The sequence below is a fragment of the Alosa alosa genome, chromosome 2 (genome assembly GCF_017589495.1).
Source record: "Alosa alosa isolate M-15738 ecotype Scorff River chromosome 2, AALO_Geno_1.1, whole genome shotgun sequence".
Taxonomy (NCBI): Eukaryota; Metazoa; Chordata; class Actinopteri; order Clupeiformes; family Clupeidae; genus Alosa; species Alosa alosa.
In genome coordinates, this window is record NC_063190.1 from 37427331 (window position 1) to 37447485 (window position 20155).

Sequence of the window (20155 nt, forward strand, 5' to 3'; positions counted from 1 at the left end):
CGATGTTAAAGAATTCATGTTTTTTCATTCAGATATGTAAATAAACATGTATACGTTGCTATTAGTGAATTAATGGAGAGATAATCGATAATCGAATTCGAACTGAAAAAATGAATCTTTAGATTAATCGATGCATCGAAAAAATAATCGCTAGATTAATCGTTTAAACAATAACCGTTTATCCCAGCCCTAGTTTCCATCTGTCTAGTGATATAACATGGATTTCCATCTCTATAGTGATATGACATGGGTGTCCATCTCTATAGTGATATGACATGGTGTCCATCTCTGTAGGGAATTTTTTTTCCCTTCCCCCAGTGGCAGTAAGGGATGGGTAGAAAATCAGTCCCTCCAGGATTTCGTTAGGTTTTTTGAGACTGTTGCGACCTAAAATGCCTGGATGGAAGTTGCGGTGTTTTTAGCTGTTTCTTGTGGAGAAATTGTGGGAGGAAGTGAAAATTGCAAAAATAGTTGCAAAAATAGATTTTTTTTTTTTTTTAAATGTAGGGCAATTAAGGTTAGTAACCTGACCAAAATCACACTGATCATCTTGATGCTTATTAAAAAAGGATAATCAAAGGTAAACAGTAAGGATTACAGAAAATCAAAGTAGGCCTACTTTATTTTGTGAAAATGCTTTGACTGAGGTAAGTCACAAAGCAGTATAACCTTTCGTAAAACTGTCCAAAAAGAGATGGCATCATGTCATATGTTTCAATACATTCATATATTTTGTAATTCATATTAAGTTCATATCTTTTTAATAATTCATAGTCTGTGGCCTGCATAATTACTAATAGCAAGTAAGTATCTAGTAATTTCATATTGATTTAAACTATTTGACTACACTGTTTGTCATTACATTGGTGGTGTACGTCTAACTGACGTGAGAGTAGCCTATTTACATTTCTGAGTGGATTGGAAGGCTTGCATCTCACCGTGTTCGGCTATGAGTGTAAATCACTTTTTGCATAGTGCATTACGATATGTGGATGCAATTGGGAATGTGTTATGTCATTAGTTAAAATAAATGTTAAAAAAACAACTCTAATGAAATCATTCTTGGATCATAGAAGAGGTAAATGTCTTGCAATTTTATTAATTTCTATGATTTTGGTAGCACTACTCAAACTAAGCCCACAAGCTAGCAAACATGACATAAGCTAAAAGGACATATCCAGGTAAACGTTTGCCAATGGGTTGCATAGCCTACTCAAATGTCAGTAAACCAAGTAGGCTTACTTACTTTCATAGCCTAGGTAGGTTAGCAACACCAGGTTGAGAGATGCAAGTAAGCAGATTATTAATGTTAGCCTTCTATTTATTGTCATCAAAACTGCAGAGGAACGAACACGTTAGGGCAGTCTTTGGTGTCATATGCAGAAGTAAGTGTGCCATCTGGCTCAATATTCTGCGCGAGGGACTGTTGTGGTAGATGAAATTTCACAGTGAAACTACGATGATTGGTCAAATTCGCAAAAAAGTTGCGGTGTTTGGACAAAATTGCGAGTGCCTTGGTAAGTAACGAAAAAAATCGTCTTCGTGAACAACTGTGCATAGGCTACTTTGTAAAAGAGAGAATACGCTCATCCCTATACATAACGCAAGGGGTAATTAATGTAATTATAGTTCACCTTTTATTTGTGGATTTATTTAATGTAGCCTAGACTATTTAGTGTTATTTCTTCCCAAAGCTCATAAAATAAATTTGGGTCGCACATAAATTGACAGGGTCGGTCGGAAACCGGAACCCAAGAATTTTTTTTTTATGCCTAGTGATATAACATGGGTTTCCATCTCTATCAACACTCCAGCTCGGTCGTCTGTCCCAAGTGGCCTCATGGTCAGGTTTAAAGGGTCCACCCCTCACGGTCAAGTTTAAAGGGTACTGGGGAGGGCGTTAGTAAACTGCAGAGTGGCCTGAAATGTCCACTTGAAAGGTCAAATGCTGAATTGCTCATAGCATGGCACCGTGGAGGTCAAACGCTGAATTGGTCATAGCATGGCAATGTGGAGGTCTATTTGCTTTACTGTGGCCTTTTAATGTAGCCCATCATACGCAGGTCAGTCAAAAGGTCACACTGAAACAAAGACTCATTATATCCTACTGAACATCTTTCCACCATCATCGGTGCAGACTTCAATCAGCCTCTGAAGGAGCTTGGTTGTTTTAAGGAGAGGCTTAAGTGCATGTGTCTCTGGTGAAGACACCACACTGATCTATACAGGGCTGGTTCTCCCTATACGCACACTGATCTATACAAGGCTGGTTCTCCCTATACGCACACACTATACGCAAGCTGCATAGAGCCCCACAAGGTAACAAGGGCCCCTCCCCCATCTCCCCTTGACTCAAGCTAGAGACAGACAGGTAGTCCATAGCGACCTGCGTGATGCTGGCCCTATAGCTCAAGCTAGAGACAGACAGGTAGTCATAGCGACCTGCGTGATGCTGGCCCTATAGCTTAAGCTAGAGACAGACAGGTAGTCATAGCGACCTGCGTGATGCTGGCCTAGTCTAGCCCTACCTAACAGGGCAGTGAATCCCCTGATCTGTCTGTGGCTTGCTTGCCAGCCTTTCCCAGTCACAGTACTTCGCCAAGTTGTGAAATATAATGGTATATTCTGTTTTTTGAATGCAGGTGACTATTTAAAAAAATAAAAAATAAAAAAATAAATAAAAAAAATAAAACACATCTTTAAATTCGTTCATAACGTGCAGCTCGGGATGAAACTAGCAGTTTTTCAGCAGAAACGTGCGAGGACCCGTCAAAACTAATCAGTGATTTTACTCTTCCCATACATTTTTAAAAGAAGTAAATAGTTTTACAATATTTCAGTCAAGCTTTAGTTATAGATAGCCTACAACTGAACATATGCAAAATGGAAAGTAGCCCAATTTATTTTTTTAAATTAACTTTGATTTGCTGTGCTGCATACGTACATCGTAAATTAGGCCTATATAAAGTATTAAAATGATTGTTTAAACTAGTCTACGTTCGAAAAAAATATTGAAGGGAATCAGGGGGAGCCAGTTCAGAAGCCTAGCCTATGTCTTTGGCAAGTAGCCTACTACAGACACAGGTGAAGAACAGTCAGCCTCAGCCAGTAGGCTACTAGCACAACCAGATCCTTACAAAAAAATAACTGCATTACTTCAAGTGTCAAACTGCAGATTTGGAGGAAATATTTCCAGTTCTTATGCAGGAAATGCAATATTTTGGACATGAAAATACTAGGCTACTGCACTGTAGCCTACTGTAGTATAACTGCACTATACTTTGAAAAAACTGCAGTTTATTTTTTTGTAATGGGATATGTACAGCAAGCATCAAAAGCAAGCAGCCCAGACCCTAAAATTGTATAACTGTGAAGGTGATTCACACACAATTGTTTTTTCTTTCTTCTAGTCCTTTATGGGGAAAAACACTACATTTGGTAACTTCCGTAGACATCCAAAATGGGGCAGGATGATTGTATTGGGAGCACTGAGGTGTCGGGTGCGACTGTAAAAAATGATTATCAGAGTTCAGGTAGGAGGGGCCCTTAGCAGGATTTTGCTTAGGGCCACATGGAGGTTTGATCTGACACTGATCTATATTAAAGGTGGCATGAGTCAAGGTGACATTTTCTCTTCACCTTCAGTGTGGGCAGTGTGGCGTAGTGTGGGCTCAGTGGTGTGGTGGTGGCCCATCCAGCCCTGCAAGTGAGCAGGGACACACGAGGGCCGGGGGTTGGCCGGAAATGAGGTGCGCGCTGCGCCACACCAGTCGCTCGCTCCTGCGGTTCAGAGGAGACATGAACGCAGATGAAAGGCTCTATATAAAGATATCATCCATTATTCAACTTCTCTGTGTCAGGCCCCAGCTCCGCACAGAGAGGTAGAGAGAGAAACCACTCTTCCAACGAGGACACCGGTCAATAGACCAATTTCACAGTGTCCAGGTGTCCGGCCTCATTGATGTTAATGATGCCTTAATAGGCAGGGTAAAACACCTTTCCTGTGGACTTTTCTTTTGCCGTCTATGGGACAGTGCTCTTCCACAGGAAGTTGATTTACACAGCGGCCCCATCTTGTGAAATGGGCTAATGGTGACTGTGGAGCACACTAACTACAGGTCAAGCACATGTCTACAATTCTGATATGCAAGAGAGCTCATATGATGGACCAAGAGGCAGAGGAGGGAGCAAATGATCGACTGAATTACAGATGATGAAAAATCAGAGACATAACAAACAAAAAGTTACAAAAATCATAACTTACAAAATCATAACTACACAATAATATTGTTCTTCCTCTACGTGCCCTGCATCACTGTGTGTGTGTGTATATGAATGTATGTGTGTGTGTGTGTGTCCATATAGTCAGGGGGCCTATGTGGTTTCTGTGGGATTGAAATGTTAATTTTTGGAGTGGTTGGACTGTCTTTAGAGGTCATTGAACATAGAGAAAAATTAAGTCTCCATTTTTTTTTACCCGTTTTAACCCTTTTTTTGTGAATTGGTATATTTCACTATAATTAACACCATACATTTCGCCTAAATCACTGGCTATGTTGAATAAAGTTCACAAAACATTTATTTTCTTATTTTTAACAGTATGATTGTATGTCAAACAATTAGAGATAAGATCAATAACCAATCAGTTTCACCAAATACACATACTCAATTGCTGAAAGATAGCAAAACCAGAGAATCACAGATGAGACCTCAAACAACATTTAATATATATTTATCATATATTCCTACTCACCTTCTTAAGACTGCTCTCCCCTTCCTGGATAATGTTTTGCTATAGATTATAAAATCGATACTGGTCTTCCTGGACCTCAGCGCTGCCTGACACCATTGACAATGACGTACTACTTAGGCTTGAAAATTTGATAGGCATCAAAGACTCAGCATTTGCTTGGTTTAGATCAGTGTTTTTCGACCACTGTGCCGGGGCACACTAGTGTGCCGTGAGGGATCATCAGGTGTGCCGCAGAATATTACCCAAATGTCACTCACTGGTCCAGAAAAGCAACTGTTGCATCAAAGAATTTATAACCACATACTCTCATTGATTGTATGATTGCACTATTTGTGGTATGCAGGCATTGTACAACGGGGGCCCCATATCCAGTATTCACAGAATCATCACATATCCAGTTCAAAACAACAATTAAATTAGATATAGTCACCTACAAATGAAACAGAATAAATAAACAAAATGTATTTGAAATTTTAGGCTATGGTATGTTTATTTTTTCTTCACACAGGATTAGTGTGTTGGTGTGCCGTGGGACATTTTAAGTGTCAAAAGTGTGCCGTGGCACAAAAAAGGTCGAAAAACACTGGTTTAGATCATACCTTCCTAACCGTCAACAATTTGTACAGGTCCATAATAAACCATCTACCCAGATTATGGTAAAATGTGGAGTGCCTCAAGGCTCAGTACTGAGGCCCCTGTTGTTTAGCAGATGATACATAACTATACCTCTCCATAAAACCTGATGAATTAACACCGTTAGCCAAACTTGACACATGTATAAGAGATGAGAAAAGACATGGATGACGAATAATTTCCTGCTTTTGAACTCAGATAAAACAGAAGTCATGGTTTTAGGTTCTAAAAAGATGAGGGATATCCTATCCACATCACAGGCTACATATAGTGATCTTCCACTGACCTCATCCACAAGTGTTAAAAACCTAGGAGTTATAATTGACCAGGACCTAGCACTAAGTAATCACATAAAACAGATCACCAAAACTTAATTTTACCATTTAAGGAACATTTCAAAGATAAGGAAGTCCTTATCCTTACCAGATGCCGAGAAATTAATGTTTTGTCATCTCAAGGATAGACTATTGCAATGCTATTATGCTGGCTGTAATAATACCTGTCTAAAGAGCTTACAGCTTATACAAAATGCAGCTGCTCACACACACAAAAAATATGAACATATTTCCCTCATCCTAGCATCTTTACACTGGCTACCTGTTAAGTCATTGACTTCAAAATATTACTTATAGTTCTTGGTTGGTTGCCTGCATTGAAAGAGGACACCTCATGAAGACACTCTTTTGTCTGCTTCTGACAGAAGAAGAACTTATCTATGCTGGCAGCAGCTGCTGCTGAACAAGTGTCCCTCTAGATGGACTTGATGCAGTTGCAGGTGTTGCTGCAGGTTCAGAAGATGATCTACCGCGTCTTTTCTGAAGACACCGAGTCCTGCCTGCTTCACATGATTTCTAGTAGCGAATCTTAGCATGCTGCAGATGCTCACTGTTACAGGTGGATTTGTAGCAGTTCCTGTGCCAAACTGCTTTGTTCTGTTGTAAAATAACTGCACTGTGATCTGTAATACCCATCTCCATACTCTCTCATGGACAAAAACAAGAAATTTGGCATATGTCTATAGTGATGGGTCATTCACCAGTCCACACATATCTGCCACTGGATACATACAAAATCTGTTTCTTTTAGAATATGTGTGCCATCACCTGACTAACAGAAAGACACACCTCAGAAACTAGACTGTGCCACCATGAACTATGAAAATGTGCTTGTAATGTATAATAATAATAATAATAATAATAATAATAATAATAATAGCTATAATAATAATAATAATAATAAAATAATTGCTCAAATGTAGAAGGCTAGAAGGTCACTAATATCACCAACCATGAAGAACAGAGCACTATGTGCTTCAAGTTATTCGATATTATAAATTCTATCACTGCCAGCTATCAACAGCTAACTGTCACTGGTAGTCAGGGATGGATTACTGCACGGGCCTACCGGGCCCAAACCCAGAGACCCAAGGATTCAGAGGGCCCAAGCCATTGCATGGAATCATTGCCTCAATATCAACACATCATATCAACACATAGGCTATGAATCTGATTGAAATAAAGTATTGGCCATCCCCAAAATGCACCAGAATACAGGAAATCACATCAAATAAATGTAAAAAATGTCCCCCGCAACAATTAGTGGGGGGGCCCTTAATACGTCTGGGCCCAGGGGGCTGAAAGTTCATAATCCGTCCAGGCTGGTAGTGTCTCTCTTTCTCTTTCTTACACACACACACACACACACACACACACACACACACACACCTGTCTGTTTGTCTAGCTGATCCTTTACCCTTTCTTTTCTTCACGCTTACATAGGCTACGGAAGGCCTTACAGACTTCAGCTGGTACTATGTAAAAGTCTATTAAACTTGATTTAACAGAGATCTCTGCACTTTGTGGTCTGAAAAAATGTTTTATAATGTTGTATTGTTTATGTGGTCCACTTCTGCACACTACCTTGTAGAATATCTTTGTTTTTTAGCACCAAACCCTATGTTATAATACCAGCAATGTGAGGTTTATGGACAAAAAAAACAAATTTGACCTTTTCTGAATTTGACCTTTGATTTGGGTCCTTCAAAACCTTAAAAAAAATGGAGACATGTTTTTTTTTTACTCTTAAGACACAAAGATATAATACTCTCCAAAAATTAACATGCGAATCCCACAAGCCCCCAAATTAGACACATAGCCCCCCCTACTAATATCCTGATATCGACTCAAGCCGAGGAGGAGGATAGTGAATCACTGGACATGCAGGGAGGCAGAAACACAGACAGAAGTAAAGATGAAAAAAGAATGATAGAGAGGGCACGAGAGAGAGAGAGAGAGAGAGAGAGAGATATTTTAAAGAGAGAGACAAAAGAGAGAGAGAGAGAGAGAGAGAGAGAGAGATAGAGAGAGAGAGAGAGAGAGAGGAGAGAGAGAGAGAGAGATATATATAGAGAGAGAGAGAGAGAGAGAGAGAGAGAGAGAGAGAGAGAGAGAGAGAGAGAGAGAGAGAGGAGAGAGAGAGAGAGAGAGAGAGAGAGCGAGAGAGATCACCATTAGCCTAAAAGGACTAAGTGAGCTATGTTAATGTTTCAACTCCCATTTTACCTTTTAGCGTTTTATTGATCCCCAGACATGAGGGGGAGAGGAGAGGAGAGGGGTGGTCTGAATGCCACACAAGGAGGAGATGCTGTGGCATACACAATCATTACAAATCAATCCAATAACCTGAAAATCAGCTTTCATTCATCAGCTACAAATAATCAGTTTTCAATCAGTCGTCATGTTCCAACAACCAGTTTGCCAACCACAGTCATGGTAGAACAAGCTCAGTTGGGTTTAGATTGCCATATAATAATTACTGTAGCTCATGCAAATAAAAGAAAATAATTACTTTCATTACACTTTTTACAGAATCACATGCACTGCAAATTAAACACAAGAAGGACAAGAAGACGACTTGAAACAGGACGCAAGTAGACCCGCGAGTCAGGAATAATCTGCGGTTCTTATGTGCCATTAGGCCTTACACCAAACAGCTTTGACAAGGTTTGGGAAAGATTCTTGAAAGATTGGAGTCTTAACTAATGCCCATTCAAGATTTACTCAAAAGACTTCAATCTTTCCCAAATTTTTTCGTTTGGCGTAAGGAGGCCATACGTTTATTCTGCTCACCCGCGGCAGCAGGTAGGATATATGGACAAACATCTGTGGCCTTGCACGCTCGAGCTACCAAAGCACCAGCTCAGCATCCAACACTGAACTCTCTCTGGCTGAGGGAAAGACAACCCTTCACTAGAACTGTTGATGGACGGGTAGTGTAGGCTAAGCGGAATGGTTAGACTTTGTGCGAACCTTCTCAATAATTCAGTTATTTTAATAACGATGGTCTGCAGATAATGTAGCCGAACATTACAATAAAAGAAACGCCCCCTAGTTCCTAAATGAGGGCAATATGTGGGAGAGAGCAGCAAACATCAACTATCATGCAATATTACTACCACTGCCATGATTGACGCGATGCAAAGCCCAGTTTCCTTAAAATCACAGGCTGTCCGCTAAAATCAAAACATGATTTGATGTTCCAATCAGCACATTCACGATGGCATTCACACGCATATTAGACAAGAAAAATGTGTTTGGTGTTCACGGACCCTGGTAAGATTTTCTGAATCAGCCATCTCACCGACATTACGTCACCCTACCTTTTGTTCCCCCGACAGTTTAGCCAATGTATGACGTCACCGTGGTCATAACAGGTGGCACTAAATAACTAAGGGTCACGTGCTGGTAAGTTTGTAATGACCTTCCTCCCCCATTCTAATCATAAAATAATTCGTTACCTACCGACCAGAACGACAAATGCAACTTTAACATGACCTTGGTGGGCCATTAAACGAATTAGCTAATTAGGTTAACTAATTGAAGTGCAAAACGCTTGTCTCTAAAGTCCAGACCGTCTGTCTCCCATTTTCACCAAATTGGAGGGACCATTAGCCTACCAAACCTCAATATTTTGAACATGGATATTTAAGTATGGAGCGTGACGTTAAATGTTACACCCGAGTTATTACCAACTAAAACGATACATTTTATGGAATAGCCTAATGTTGGTGATTCTCATTGACTGAGTCGTAACATAACGTTACACCGCGTGGACTCTGAAAGTCCACGTTCTGAACAAAGTAACACCCTTCATCAATTAAAGCAACACAAATCATGTACACGGGTGTGTGTGCAGCGTATTTTTGTTATTTCAACTTTTACAATGTAAGTGATGACCTGTGCTATGTCTGCATGACGAAAACAACTGCTTGCACTTACTTTTCTGTGCATCAGTTGTGCATGGCATTGTACTGTAACGAACTCGCTTGATTTTCTAAAACTTCTCTAGAAAAAGGTAGCTAACGTTGGTTTATCATTCGCGTAGACTTTAGCTTACCTGATGCGATAAGGAGAAGAAGAACAACTGTTGTATTCCCGCCCGAGTAAGGGTTATTCCTAAAGTAGCGCGCAGACATTCTTCTCTCCATGTCGCCGAGCGAGCTCTCCAGTTCGCTCCTGTAACTCAAAATCCTCCTCAGCAACAACTCCATAGAGACCAGTCCGCTTTCGGAATGTACCACTGCGGGCCCGTCCGCAGGGGTGCACCGGCACACCTGACAAACAACGAAGCGACTATCTACTGTAGCCTGGCAATTTGCAACACTGTTGCCAACCACTTATCAGTTCACAAGAGTAATTTGTGCTTCGCCCCACAAAAACAAAGAACAGCAGGCGGAGAGTAGAACAAAACCATGTTAATGATAGAACAATAGGCTATTCGTGTTAACTCTGTTAAGTTTTTGCTGTGTCTAAAAAATATCCAAATAAGACAGGCTATCTTGTTTTGTTTCATGTCTTTTGGCACAATACATTTCCATACTGGAGCTTTCAAATATGTGTGCAAATGCAAAACATGGAGTATGCCCACGTGCATGAGATACATACATAAAGCCCAGGAGGAGCAAACTGCAGACGTACCACATGGTCTATAAAATTACATATTGTTGTGAGACACCATGCTGAATTACATCACTGTTGTAGCATTCAATGAGGATTGCACCCCCCACACACACACACACACGCACGCACACACACACACATACATACACACACACACACTCATTAATTGTGTCTGCATCTTTTGTACTCCCCTGTCAATGAGCAAGAGGTAAATAAATGAGTTTTACCCCAAAAGCTCCTCTAATCTCTTGTTTGGGGTATTTTGTCCTGTTGCAGATCATGTCGTGTGAGATGTCTGAGAGGCGTACATGTGGGGGAGGGAAGCGATCAGTCGCGCTGTTGTTGCGCTCTCAGGTGGTCCCTCTGGCCAGCGGCTATACTGCCCCCACCCCACCAAGGGCTTGTCCTGTCAATACAACGCGGCTCTGAGTGGGTGCTAATTTGGAGCGGGTATCAGACTTAATCCCTGTAGACGACTCCTAGTAATCCCGCCCGCCAAACTCCTTTCATGAGCCCATTCTGCACCCAATCTGTGCACGTGCCCCCCCCCAACACACACACATCTCCCACCATAAGACCCCACACCCCCCCCCCCAACACACACACATCTCCCACCATAAGAATACTACTACTGCCCATCCCCCACGCCAGACCCCCCACACACACACACTAAGGGCCTAATTGGGTCATGGACAAATGAACATACTAATCCTGGTGACCAACAAATGGACCAGCCTGACCACACCAATACCTCCTCAAACACACATCATCATTATCATTGTTATTCTTTTTTATAACAGCTAAATCTCCATTGGCTCCTCATAAGACTTAATGCATGTTGGTGACAAGGTGATCCTGCAAGTGGTCTGTGCAGTGGTTAGAGTCATAAACAAAATTATATTGCACTGAACTAGTCTAATAAATGTCGTACGTGTTTTAACAATCGAGAAGGTTGCATTTTTTGCATTTTCATATAGATATATTATGGCGATATTCTTGCTTACCTTTGCATTACATTACAACACACAATTTCATAACCTACTCACACTAGAGTCCTATGTGTTTTGGGCCATCTGCAGTTCTAAATTCAGTAAGAAGTGAATATAGCAAAGCTATAGGGGACGAATCCAATATGAGGAACGCTCGAATGGAGCGTACAGACAACTGGCCCAACTCGGTGTAACATTGCAGATGCATGGAGCTGGTAGCGCCCTCTGTTGACAGTGTGGTGGAAATGCTCTGGTCTGTGGCCACGTTCGGGGCTGTGTGGGGTGGCCACATTCAGGCTGTGTGGGGTGCACAGTAGAGGACAGCACTGGGCAGGGGGGACTTGATCACAGCACTGAGCATCTTCTCTCTACGAGCACCTGTAGACTCCCCCATCAACACAGAAACACAGTCCTAAAATAAAGAAAAACTACAAAAGTCGATCCCTCATCAGGAAGCTTTGCTGTTGTAGAAGTTCTCATACACGGATTTGCCGGTTTCCACAGGTCGCAGTGTCACAATAGCTGCTCCTTCCTAAAGAACATTCTGATGACCAGTCAGTCACCTGATGACCTGTCAGTCACTAGACCACAGCCACTCTACTTTACTTCCTCATACTCCAATGTGTTTCACAGAAATAATTAACTGAAAGTGAAATAAATAACTGAAAGTGTGGCAAATAATTAACACCACACATTAGTCAGCTGAGGTCGATCTTGATTCCCAAGGGAACACACACTCGATCATGAGGAAGTGCATGCCATACTACTTACAACGCAAGTCCCTTTGGACAACAGCACCTGCTAAATGAACACAGTGTAGTAACCGTAGTAACGCTACTCCCCTCCGTTGCGCAGCTCAAAGTGCATCTAGCTGGTCCTGACCTTTCCCGCTGACATCATGCATTTGTCCATGAACTTCCATCTTAAGTAACATAATGTATATTCTGTGATGTCTGTAGAATTCCTCCCAATGATAAGAATGTGTGATCCTGCAATATTGACATTGCAGTAATATCCGCATTGTGTATAAGCCGTAGGACAGTGCTTTATGCAAGTTAAAAGAAACAAAACCATATTAATACCATACCAGGAGATATCGACAGTTATAGAATGGTTGATTTTTTAAAAAGTGAAATTCTGTGGTTGCTCATGGATACTGGCTACTTTATGAAATGAACGTCCACACATTATCTTCATCTGACCTAAGGCGCCATCTACTGTTGTGTATGGGTATGTGCAGTCTAGGCCATTTTTGAAAAGGCCAAGATTGTTATGCAAAGTACTTATCAAAAAGAGGGTTAAAGTCAGACATCCTCTACTTCTAATGCAGAGATTACAAGACCTTCATAAGGGCTTTAGTGGAAACAGGAAAATACAATAGAATTGTACAATTAGTTTCACTTTGTTCATGTCTAGTGACATATTAAATCCTCTATGTCACTGCAGGGCACACACATACCACACAAACACCACTGATATCATCCCAAAGTGTTTCCATACACAACTACACAACTAGGTGCACAATCTCATAACTGAAATAGCTGCATTATGTGATATCATACCCTGAAATGGCTGCATTATGTGCTAGCATACCCCGAGTCCACTTTGTTTAAGGTCACCGTCTGGGTCACCCTGAAACCGAAGCATTTTTACACAACTACACAACTTCCCCACTTTTCCTCTTAGAATGCAAAACTGTGATATACTTCATTCCTTTATTATGTGATACAACGCTTTTGACAACAGGTATTTACACGTTTAACCTTTCTGCAGTTAGATATGTTTACACGTTTAGCCTTTCTGTAGTTAGATATGTTTACACGTTTAACCTTTCTGCAGTTAGATATGTTTACATGTTTAACCTATATATAGTATAGTATATATACTCTTTTGATCCCTTGAGGGAAATGTGGTCTCTGTATTTATCCCAATCCACGAATTAGTGAAACACACTCAGCACACAGTGTACACACAGTGAGGTGAAGCACACACTAATCCCGGCGCAGTGACCTGCCTGCTATAACAGCGGCACTCGGGGAGCAGTGAGGGGTTAGGTGCCTTGCTCAAGGGCACTTCACCCGTGCCTACTGGTCGGGGCTCGAACCGGAAACCCTCCGGTTACAGGTACGGAGTGCTAACCAGTGGGCCACGGCTGCCCCAAACTTTTCTGCAGTTATATACTTACCTGTTTAACCTTTCTGCAGTTATATAGTTACATGTTTAACCTTTCTGCAGTTATATGTTTACATGTTTAACCTTTCTGCAGTTAGATATGTTTACACATTTAACCTTTCTGCAGTTAGATATGTTTGTAATACGATTTGGTGATTTTACGACGATTTTGCGAGTATGAACTAGTCAAGTTGGGCGAATGCGTTGTGTTGACCAGCCACAGTGACCAACATGCGCTGTGTTGCCACAGTGACCAGCATGTGCTGTGTTGTCACAATGACCAGCGTGCGTTGTGTTGACCAGCCACAGGGACCAGGACACAAGTTGGGCACATGCGTTGTGTTGACTATGAACTGGACAGTGAATAAAGGCACTGGTATCCCTACATCTTGGTATGGATAGATAAGTTATTGACCTTGGTATTCCCACACCTTGGTATACCTATACCTTGCTAGTTCCAAGACCTTCTGCAACTTTTCAATGACTTTTATTGACAATGTTCAATTTTACAAATGTGTGAGGCAAGGCACACATGATTTGCAGGAATAAAAGTTTCCAAGTTTACTTGGTTCAGTGCTGTTCAGAAAAACACCTTACAGTGTTGATCCCTTTACCCCCCATGGTCGTCCGCATCATCACTTAACGTTTCCTTGGTGACAAGACAAAACAGCGACATTCAGTTACACAACATCAAAAGTCTGCAAAGATTGCACGATTCACCAAAGAAAAATGACAAACTATCAAGCAAAAATGTTCTGATGTCATCAGGATGTAAGATTGTCCAATCTACTGTGCAGCTATGGAATTCAACAGAACATTTAACCAAAGCTTCTGGCCTGGATCCGTGGGGCCCATCATGTTATCATGTTATATTCAAGTCCTGATTTGAAAACTTTACAGAAAGCTTTCATTTATTTAGCTTTTCTGTTGTTGTGATTGTAGTTTCTGGAGTTACACTCCTGGAGTCAATTAGGAGCCCTTACCAAGCCGACACCTCCCCCCACCCTCACCAGAACATATGAAGAACCAAAGGCTCAGGTTCCTCCTGGACCCCAGATCTGTCTTTCCACCAGCCTTCAGCCCATGGATTAGGAGTATTGGTGGAGATTTGGACTAGTCCTAGACTAAAATCTTTTATTAGTGGAGATTTTCATTGAAGTGCGCTTCTAGCCTGGGACTAGTCCACATGTGGAAAACTGGCCATGAAAGTGTCTCTCAGTCCTCTCTGAGGTAGGCCTCTGGGATCTCTTCGTCCTCGTCGGCCGCGGACGGGACTGCACAGGGCTCGACCCTCAGACTCTCCAACGCCTTGGCCTCACGCAGGTCTTTCTCTGCCTGCAGCGAGACCTGGCGCACGTGCTCCACCTGAGACTGGGCAAGGTCCAGACTAGAGCAGGCCGCCACCGACGCCTGGTCTGCTCCTGTGGGGGGAGGACACGGATACATTTTCACATTTTAATGATTCTATTTTGTGTCTTTAATGTTGTTTTTAATTATTCTATTTTGTGTCTTATGTTGTTTTTAATTATTCTATTTTGTGTCTTATGTTTTTTTTTAAATTATTCTATTCTATGTACTTTACTTTTCCACACCTTTGTATGCTTTCATGTACGATCATTCTTTGCTTTAACACATTAACTTAGCCCTGTGTATGAAATGCGGTTTAGAAATAAACTTGTTGTTTTGTTGGCAAATTGTAGGCTTTTCCATTTCCACAGGGTGTTCTGATCTGAACTACAGATCAACACAGTTTATGGTCCATCAAAATTTATTTGAAGATTAATTTGAATTCTGTGGTGGATCTGACTCCGATTCAGTAGGGGATGTGCGCAGAGTTAAATCTGCGCCTGTTAAAAGATCAGCTGGTGCTTGACCCGTACTAAAGTATGTGCCGCTAACGCACCTGCTAAATGACTCACCTGCGTTGTACGCCGCCTCAGCTGCCAGCTCAGACAGGTTTATGGCCGTCATCCAGTTGGACTCGAAGCGTTTACAATGCTCCTTGCGAATGCTCACCTACAGAGACAGACAATGAAGAGCTGAACTCTAAAAAGCTGAACGCTAAATCTACTAAAAAGGGTCTATATATCCCAGAGGGAGTGTCTAGTTCCATCTTCTTGTTTCTGTAACAATTCAGGAAATCATCAGGATGATGATGATGATGAGGAGAATAATGATTATCTACTCAAATGTTGTTGTGAGATGTTATAGTGATTATTATATCATTATTATGATCATTATTTCTGGTTGTTGTTGTGACGGCGTATGCTTTGATAGCGGGTGCTGAGGGTCGTTGATGTGACGGCGTACCCTTTGACCCTTTGATTGCGGGTGCTGAGGGATGACCTACCTCCTCACGCTGCTGGACGAGGATCTGCCACACGGCCTCCTCGTCGGCAGGGGTCAGTCTGGTGGCCGACGCCTCGTAGCGTCTGTGGAGGGCCACGAGCATGCGGACGGCCTAAGCAGCACCACAGGTATTCATGTGGACGACAGGTAAACTTTTACTTTTAGTGACATCACAGCTTCACCACACAGGCGATTATATATATTTATTTATCTGAGCTCATACATAGTATTTTCAGCATATTACTACAGACAGAAAACAGTAATCCGAGATAGGGTACGGTACTTTGAGGGAAACTTACAGTGATGTGGTTCCTTACCTTGGCATATTGTGTGAGCGAATCTACAAGTGCTAATGTGGTCTGAGAAAGGTAGGTGTTGGCACTGTCTGTGACAAGAGACGATGCTCTTTTAATCAGGGCCTCATGTGATACATCCACCTGCAAACAGGCAATGAGAACAACACTCTTTCACACAAACATACAGGCATTTTTTGGACGCTAACCAGGTATGCCATGCTGTTGGAGGTGCAAACAAATGCTGCATCGCCATTGAGATCACATCAGAAAGAGCTGGCTCAAGGGTTATACAAGTATTTTTTCATATTTATTTGTATAATGAAAGGACAGTTTATATAGCCGTCCATGTGTGTTCACTTCTGGCTCCTGACCTTGGCTTTGATTACTGAGCTATTTGACATTTTTAGAACACTAAACATATCGGAGGTGCCTAATGTTACTCTAGTCTCAATGTTTTGACATTAATCACTCTATGATAATATCTACTATATTACTATCCAAAGTAAAATGTCGAAGTTAACTGATGGTCAAATCAATCAAAACTCTGATATTGTTTGCAAGTAATCTGTGACGTATGCTTGTGTGAAAGATTCTGCTAAATTTGTTTGACCTCCGGCTTATTTCAGTCTTGCACAGCTGACTTTAAAAACATTAAGTTAATGAAGGTAAAACAGCTGGCTATGTCTCCTTTAATCTGAACAATCCGCCATACCTGAGCGATAGGGACTGCACAAATGGCACCTGCCACACTCAGAGAAATCCAGTTTTTCTTCATAGCCGAGGAGAGCTTTGAAAGTCTTTCCCGGGCCAGTGAAGCGGTCACCAGGCCACGACCGTACACACACCAGGTGGATGCGCATCTAGATTACACGGAGTATACATTTAAGAATACATTTAACAACCAGCAGATGTTTGACATGTCTCACAGCTAGGTGCCAGTGTTGTGTGCCTTCTGGTTTTTCCCACCTACTGGTTTCCTTGCGCGTGCTCGCGTTGCTCACCACAGCTGCAGGAGTTGTCAAACATTCACAAACAAGTTGTTTTAGACGGATTTGAAGTCGCATTTCACATCTATCACATGATCATTTCACTACAACCACTCGTACAAAATACATGTAAAATAAAGGCTATAATTTTGCACACTTTATAGCATTAAAATGGATTCGAACCTGCAATAAATACGCACACCTATGAACCAGACCGACCTATTCAGCGAATTATCCCTTTGAGCCACTCCAATTAGCTAAAAACCGTCATCAAATCACCTATTAATTAACCACGCAAGCAACATTTTGTCTTGCATTAGGTGACACAAATGATATTGTCTTTATCTTATAACTCCTTGTCTGAGCAGGCCTATGGTTTTGAAAAGTCAAATGGTCTCTGATAAAGACATTCGTAAGAATGTTTATTGACTTGAAAAATATGCTAATTTTGCAAACTCCCTTCATTCAACCCTTGAAGACATCGCGGTCTGGTGCGCTAAAATGTTGATCGTTTCTTCTGTCGTACCATTTAATTTCTAAGAATTTAGGTCTACTAGACCAACAATAACGTCATTACCAAATACATCTTTTATTTTTATTTGATCGACCACAAAGAGTAGGATACTGTGCACAGTGCACTGACGGCCGTAGCAGCATAAGGTAACCAGTTGTTTTAGATGAAGGGCAACCACTTTCAGATAGCCTGGACAAAATGTTACCTGGGTGTTGCCTACGTTATTAATTGATGGTAGCCTACAATAGTTAATTGTATCGCGTAACACATTACAGTAGCTGGCTGAAAGAGTAGGGAATCAGGCTGGAGATAGTCACGCGTGTGTTGCTTTTGCGGGATCGAATCCAGTTTAATGCTAGTTTTCAAAACATATATTGTTTTTACATGTCTTTTGTCCGAGTGGCTGTAATGTAGCCGAACGCTCGTGGCGTATGAAAAGCGACTTCAAACCGCCTAAAAACAACTTGTTTGTAAATGTCTGACAACTGCTGCAGCGCATGCACGCTAAGGAAACCAGTAGGTGGAGAAACCAGAAGGGTCCACAAGGCACACAACACCAGCACGTCACGACTGACTGATATCACTCAGGAAGGACAAAGAAGTAGACAGAATGTAAGCATAGTCTAGTAAAACGTCAGTCTAGATTCATATTTACATGACTCCGTCTATTTATCATTCCACTCATGTAAAAGCTAGCCTTGATAAACGTTTTATACAGACATATTTTACCTTAAGCTTGCAGTAAACAATTTCCTGTAATACGCCATGTTGGTTGTTTTTATTTCTTCTGTTAAGACGCACCAGCTATGAATACACACTACCGCCACCTTTTGGACTGGAGTGTAATACATAAAGTAATTATGCATGCACACATTATTTGAGTGAGTCAGATTCGAGAGAGTTCTTCTCCCTGGAAGACATAAGAAAATCTAAAAATATGTCTCTGTTTTTGTGTCACACTTATTTAACACTAAGTGTAACTTTTAAAACATATGTCATGGCTCAATCATTTTTTCATCATATGCAAACCCAATTCTGAAAAAGTTGGGACGCTTTGTAAAATGGCAATAGTGATATACAAACGATCTATAGCAATGATCTACAAATCATGTCAAATGGGAATAGTTCAAAGACAACATATCCAACTGTTGAAGGACAGGCATTTTTATTGTTTTTGGAAAAAAATATGTTTTTAAGTTAATACCAGCAACATGTCTCAAAAAAGTTGTGACAGGGGCATTTTTACCACTGTTGTGTTGCTTTACCTCTTCATTTAACAACATTCTGTAAATGTTTAGGAACTGAAGAGACTAGTGACATGTTAAAAGGAAATGTTGTCCCATTCCTGCCCGATATAGGATTTCAGCTGCTCAACAGTGTGGGGTCTTCTTAATTATGTTTATAATTCCATGATGCACCCAATTTGACAGATCTGAACTGCAGACTTTAGCAATAAGCCCTGAGAGACTGCAGGTCAGTGACGTCGTTAGACCTGGGCATTCGGGGCTATAGCCCCGGATCTATGGGCCGTCAACAACAACAAAAACTCTAATCGTGAATGAAATAAATAGCCCCGTAGAAGAGACTTTTGTGGTTGTGTCCATTGTGTGCATTAACAGCAGCGCAAGAAAATTTGACGTGATCTGGGCAGTTTAGAATCATTTGTTGCAAAATGTTGCAATTTCAATTCTCCTCTACGCTATTACGCATTGCTGTTTCGTGCTTAGACTAACTAGCCTTAGCGAAATAAGTGTACAGAAGGACAAATGGATATTAGAAGTTTCTTTAGAGAAAAAAAAGGGCAGAGCAGGGACAAGAAGTGGAAACTCACAGTGTGTCATCATCTCCCGCAACCCAGGAGGACATTTCGATCAGCTCAGTTTCAATATATCGTGATTTACTATTGAATCACATGCGCAGTAAATATGGTAAACCTGACCTCGGTTGAGGGGGCTTCCAAGCAATGCATGTTGGGCTTGATTTTGACAGAATGGAACTTTTTCTTTGGGAAAAAGTTTGTGATAGCCTACACAACCCAAATGCATTGCTTTCAAGGCACCCATAGCCCATTAATTGAAGGTGATGACGTCCAAATGTTTATCCCGAGACGAACGCTCACACCTGTGCACTTGACAGAGGTGCATGACGATGTTTATTCTACAGGCTATTTTAATGTCATATTTTGGGTGTTGTATGTGGTGCACTTTGGCAGAAGAGACGTTCTCCTTACACGGTCTTTAAACATCAAAATATTCAGAATGCCGTGACGTGAGTCATTACAATTGGCCTTCCTTTTCATTCTCAAAGTAGGTTAAAATTGCATGTTCATCAGCCCGATTTTCAAAATCTCTCAGGGGAGAAACCCCCCAACCCCCGGATAAAAAGGTCTCTAAGTTCTGGGCTCTAGCCCAGAATGTTTTAAATAGCTAGCGACGCCCCTGCTGCAGGTTACACTGATTTTACAGCTGAGGGACGTTGTTAGGCACGACGTACAAGCTGAGTAAT

At 41.4% G+C, this 20155-nt stretch overlaps 2 protein-coding genes across 2 annotated transcripts in view; both read right to left on the reverse strand.

Moving 5' to 3' along the window:
• Nucleotides 1-9893, reverse strand: part of nectin3b (nectin cell adhesion molecule 3b) — a 101553-nt gene extending 91660 nt beyond the window's left edge. The window contains 1 exon segment of the mRNA XM_048238204.1: nucleotides 9782-9893. Within this exon segment, the coding sequence (XP_048094161.1) occupies nucleotides 9782-9872 (91 nt within the window). The 5' untranslated portion in view covers nucleotides 9873-9893.
• Nucleotides 9894-13976: 4083 nt separating this feature from the next.
• Nucleotides 13977-18461, reverse strand: diablob (diablo, IAP-binding mitochondrial protein b). The gene is made up of 6 exons (XM_048236575.1): nucleotides 18380-18461; nucleotides 16863-17010; nucleotides 16172-16291; nucleotides 15856-15966; nucleotides 15425-15521; nucleotides 13977-14926 (listed from the first exon to the last, which is right to left on the reverse strand). The coding sequence occupies exons 1-6, from the start codon at nucleotides 18415-18417 to the stop codon at nucleotides 14721-14723; spliced, it is 720 nt and encodes a 239-aa protein (XP_048092532.1). The 5' UTR covers nucleotides 18418-18461; the 3' UTR covers nucleotides 13977-14720.
• Between the last annotated feature and the right edge of the window lie 1694 nt (nucleotides 18462-20155).